The sequence below is a fragment of the Anneissia japonica genome, unplaced genomic scaffold, assembly GCF_011630105.1.
Source record: "Anneissia japonica isolate Jap-2015-1 unplaced genomic scaffold, ASM1163010v1 scaffold3945_len365852_cov175, whole genome shotgun sequence".
Classification (NCBI taxonomy): Eukaryota; Metazoa; Echinodermata; class Crinoidea; order Comatulida; family Comatulidae; genus Anneissia; species Anneissia japonica.
The window spans coordinates 281,930-287,333 of NW_022684590.1; the positions used below are offsets into that span (position 1 = coordinate 281,930).

The 5,404-nt window shown below is 33.2% G+C and overlaps 2 protein-coding genes across 2 annotated transcripts in view; both read left to right on the forward strand.

Annotated features, from left to right (window-relative positions):
* Nucleotides 1-45: 45 nt before the first annotated feature.
* On the forward strand, nt 46-1,727 carry LOC117107107. The gene is made up of 2 exons (XM_033248671.1): nt 46-247; nt 824-1,727. Exons 1-2 carry the CDS (start codon nt 106-108, stop codon nt 991-993), a joined length of 312 nt encoding a protein of 103 aa, XP_033104562.1. The 5' UTR covers nt 46-105; the 3' UTR covers nt 994-1,727.
* A 2,170-nt stretch (nt 1,728-3,897) lies between these two features.
* LOC117107117 (monocarboxylate transporter 13-like) overlaps nt 3,898-5,404 on the forward strand; it is a 13,482-nt gene continuing 11,975 nt past the window's right edge. Inside the window, exon 1 of the mRNA XM_033248681.1 lies at nt 3,898-4,071. Within this exon, the coding sequence (XP_033104572.1) occupies nt 3,954-4,071 (118 nt within the window). The 5' untranslated portion in view covers nt 3,898-3,953. The remainder of the gene's footprint in view (nt 4,072-5,404) is intronic.

The following is a 5,404-nucleotide window of genomic DNA, read 5'->3' on the forward strand; positions in this document are numbered from 1 at the left end:
TACATACACATTGAATTACTTGTTTGTGAGACGAGTGACGATAGAATTGACTTGGGGTCGAATCGCTAATCTAACCTATTCTTAAACTCAATTTATAATTTAGTAATGAGTGTCCCCCGTGCGTGGCTTATCATCTTGACGCCTACCATTGCGATGGAAGTATCATCAGATGAAACGAGGGCTGAATCAGTTGCTGTATTGTATATGGCGTTTGGTTTCGGGTCATTCATCACTCCTTATTGTACAGGTAACAAGAAGTATGAATTACTGAAAATGGCGGAGTGTGTCCGCGTGTGTGTATTAGTGTGAGTGTGTGTGTGTAAGGCGTGCTTGTGTAAGTTGGATTTGAATTCTTGGTGTGAAACAAATCATGAATAACCCTCGATATCCCAAAAAAATTATTTTTAGTGGAGCCCTCTTGGTGGTGGATTGGGCAGTAAACAGGGAGTCCCCTACCGTTTTTCAGGTGAGAGAATCCCTAAGGCGTTGTTTAACACTTTGCTTCTCAAACTTTTTCAGTGGCTCCACAATAATTATAACTGACTTAACTACTGTTTTCCCCGTGTGAGATGTGTAGCTGTGATTCGTGCGCATATTTTGTAAATTATTTACTTTTATCTTTTACATGTTTATCGATAAATATTTTTTTAATGTGTACGGAGCCTAATACGTGATTATTATCATCATCATCATCATCATCATCATCATCATCATCATCATCATCATCATCATCATCATCATCATCATCATCATCATCATCATCATCATTATTATTATTATTTGAAAGAATAAGCCTAACTTTTCTATTGTATTGTATTTTCAGATGCAATATATGCCATTACTGGCTCGTACGATATGCCGTGGTTTATCTGTACGGGACTCTACGCTTTATCAACTCTATGCATGGTACTTGCTGAAAGAGCAAGAAGAGAGCGAGCGCAGAGTGCTATACAACGCTATGATCCAGTGGATAAGGGTTGCGAGAAGATCTAGTTTTTATAACAATAGAACATTCATTAATTTTAGTCATTCAAGTAAACATTTTTTTAATTTTTTGTACAGAGGCATGGTTGACTAAGTAAATATTTAAATAAATGAAATGTGATTTAAAGTCAGTTAACCCAGGAAGAATTCATATTACTGTAACAACTAGAGGCAATAGTAAAAGTAAAAAAAACCATACGATCTGAGACAACATACTTTTTGTTATCTACATAACATGGAGAGTAATAAGTTCACTAAGTAGACCTCTTAAGTCACTATTTTATATTGTATATATTTTTGTATTGTATTACTGGATGCATCAATACATGTTGAGTGCCACTGTTTCAAACGTGAGATCCAAATAAATGTTAAAAGCTGAGAACAATAGAGTTACAGTCCGATACCCCCCCCCCCCCCAAAAAAAAAAGTAGTAGCCATATTAGTCTGTAGCATAAAATACAAATGAATTGGATGCAGTAGCACCTTCTTTAGACTAACGCAATTTATTGAGACACAAGTTTTCGCTAGCTTGAGCTAGATTCATCAGGTGAATAGATACCAATCTCTTTAGGCCTATAGAATTGTCTCAGACGATGTATAAAATATAACCGAGTGATAATAACAATACAGATGCATAATTATATTTAATTATAGTAAAATAATCCGATGCTGATGCAATATGAGGGATATTAATTGTATACACAATGGTCACCTTTTTTATTAAATAAATATACTGTATTTTACGATATCGTTCTCTGTTTTCATCGTTACAAAAATGTAATAATTTCTTTACTGGACCTAGACAGACTCTAACGTTTCATATAGATCTATTGATAAGGTTTCCTTAAAATCACATTACATATATACAAGTATCTCATTTGAGATTCAGCAAGCCAAAAATCATGCACAGAAAGAACATGTCTTATAGATCTGTTGCAGTATTATACTATAGTCACTTGCTAGGAATCAAATTATATAAGAAATGTATGTGTACACGCATTATGCATGTATTTGCATATAAACACATACATCACGTATGAAACTAAAACAAAATAAATCAGAATTACCTTGTTATGAATAATAATATGCATTGAATATACTCATAATTATAGACACTTTTATGAAAAATCAAAAGCTATCAAGTAAAATAAGCATGTACGCATAAATTTAGTTTGGATACCAAGATAGATAATATTATTATATCTGTTTCTTTGCGAAAAGTAAAGAGAGAAGGTGAATTAATAATGTAACATCTAGGCCTAAATCATTTCAGAGTTTAGGACCGAAGATAGAAATAAATTATTTTGAACTTTTTATTCTTACAAACGGAATCGTTAACTGAAATTTACGTTGAGTACTTAAATTATAATTAAATATAATTAAATTATAACAATAATTAATGTCAACATTTTTGTTAAAAGCTCACCATGGATAAAGGAAGAGTATTTTGAAAAATGAAAGTACCAACTTGGACATTATGAATATCATTAAATTTTAACAATGGTTCTGATGGCGTTTGATAAGATGAAAAAATAATGGTTCTGATGGCACGCTTGAGTTTGAACTGATTACAAGTTTCCATAACCAAGCCTTTTTTTTCAAAACATTTATTTGCATAATTATTGGAAGGTAAAAACTCAGTTACAATTTTGCTACAATTTTATCATTAAATTGTTTTTGATGTGGATGTGCTGCTAAGTTATATCAAAGTTGTTGTTAAATTGTATAAATTTCATGATGATCACGCTTATGCATTTGCTTAGACTACATTTGATACGGTAGTTTCGAGATATACCTGTCTCTTATACACATCTAGATGTGTATAAGAGACAGCGTTGTTCCAAGAACCAGTTGCTTAAAAGATATATCTCCACCAAGGTCCTAATGACCATCATACCCCACCCTAACTGAACTATGATGATGCCAAGCAATAAAAACTTGATATTCCTACCGAAGTCTAACCAATGTTTCGCACAGCACTGCTGTTCCATACTAATGGTGAAGGCGATGACAATAAACAAAAAAGTTAACGTATTTTTGGAACATGATTTATTTAACACGAATATTTCGTCCACTCCTGTACCGCCCATGCATTGTTGAAAGGCCAATTAAGTTTCATCAACCTGTAGTTACATATCTCTAATGTGTATTACTTACGCTAATACACAGGAGTGGACGAAATATCTGCGTTAAATAAATTATGTTAAATTATGTAAAAATACGTCAACCTGACCTTTGTTTTTATTGTCATCACCTTTACCACACACACACACATACACACCCACACACACACACACACACACACACACACACCTGTCTCTTATACACATCTAGATTATATATATATATATATATATATCATCATTTCATTGATTTATTTATTTGACCAACATTTACAAAAACAGTGACAATAAAATACAATATGCGAGAAAAAGAAAAACACTGAAATGCTGGAAGGGGTGGCCTAAGCAAATTACAAAGTAGGCATAGTTAAATTTATTCGCAATAAACATAGGCCTATATGAAAATCAGGAAAAAAAATTGAGTTAAAACAAATTAAGTACAATTATGAAGATTAGCAGGCAGTTCTAATAGTACCATAAATATGCTGTCTGCAGTACCGTAGTGGTAGTAGCGGAAATGATGATTATTATAACAATTATGATGATAATATAAACAATAATATAACGAAAAAACACCTGGTTTAATCCTGAAAATCCTTGACGTAAAATATAGGCCTATCTGCAGCTTTTATTTCCAGTTCTTTTTCGCCCTCAACGGTTGTGCTTGAAGGGTTCAAGAACGTGTTTAATGAATATTGAATAAAAATACTGTTTTATGAATAGTTTCACTACAACCCTATAGTTAAAATTAGGCTTGGTCTACATATCATAGTACCACTGTTGGCGACAATGACGTGTCCTCGCAGAAGTAGTCCTTTTAACGTCCTTTTAAAGAAACATTGGTCGATGGTTGTTCTTGTTGCTACGTTCATCATTTTCCTGTTTTTTTCTGGGCTACTTTTTAGCTACAATTTGCTGTACATTGAGCTAAAGCAATCTTTTAATTCAACTACCACGCAGACGGGTAAGCCAGAAAACTTTTATTGTACAAAGTTCAAATCCTGTGAGACTGCTAAGATTTTATAGGCAATGAATCTATTATACCAGTTCCTAATGGTAGGGGTGCAAATAACATTTATTCAGATACTGAAGACGACAGCAACAGGATAAAAATGATAATATTATAATACATAAACAGATGAAGGCCTATCATAATCAGTAAATGGGATTCAGGATAGAAATACAATACTTGTCTCGCAAGAACCCATAACATAAATGTATACATAATATACCGGTACTTTACATAAAAACAACAATTAACAATACATTAATTTAAATAATAATGCATGTACATCAATTTATATTTCATAAACAGATAAATAATACTTTTTAATATATATATATATATATATATATATTTTTTTAAAAACAAATAATGATACTAATAATGTTATATTGACAGGGAGATCATTCCATATATCAGGGCCTGATACAGTTAAGTTAAGTTCGTGTGAGTCTAGTGAAGGGAACATTTAATCGGAAAATTCTTAAATTGTATTTACGATATAATCTACATTTGCACAGAATTTCAGTCACGGAATTAGGAAAATGGTTTTTGATAAATTTGTACATAAGTACCGCAGCCCGCACACTAGTGATCCGTTAGTTTCAACATATTGAGCCTTTTAAAAATAGTGCGGAATGTGTTCGATTTGATGAAAATGTCAGGATTTTTGCTGAAAGTTTCTGTAATTTAGTCAATTTGTCGATATTAGATGGATAATGAGCTGTCCATAACAATTGTGTTTAGTAGATAGAAATTAAAATATGTTCAGGAAAAAAGTAAAAGTATTTAATTCTATCTATAATAATCAATAGATTTTGAACTTTTCTTTGGAATATAATATTGGTGTCTCGTTCATGTCAAATGTTTATAAATATACACACCTAAAAAGGAGTTTCATATTTTTAGGTTCGATTGTTTTTCCATGTAGGACAATTTGGAATGAATCAGTTTTAAGTCTCCAATGTGGCGTATGAAATATTAAATGATTAGTTTTAAGTGTATTGATAAGTAATTTATTCGAGAAGAACCAGTGGCGTCGAGAGCCAGTAAGGGCCCCGGGGCAACACCTCACATGCCCCCCCCCCTTCACTTGGGACCTCCACTCGACCGCTCCCCAAATTAAGTCTCCTCCTAAATCACAACAAAAGTTTTCATCCTGGCTGGGGCTCGGGTCCTATGGAGATTTTTTTCTTACTCCGAAAATTTTTCATCATGGTCCGGGCCCCCCAGTAGACCCGGGCCCCGGGGCAAAAGGCCGCTTGCCAAGTCGCAACGGGTCGCAGACCCGACT

Bases quoted from the DNA above. Each gene is read 5' to 3' on its own strand.
- LOC117107107 (XM_033248671.1), top strand. From the start codon at position 106: ATGAGTGTCCCCCGTGCGTGGCTTATCATCTTGACGCCTACCATTGCG. The intron at 248-823 runs GTAACAAGAAGT...TTGTATTTTCAG, and splicing joins CATCACTCCTTATTGTACAG to ATGCAATATATGCCATTACT.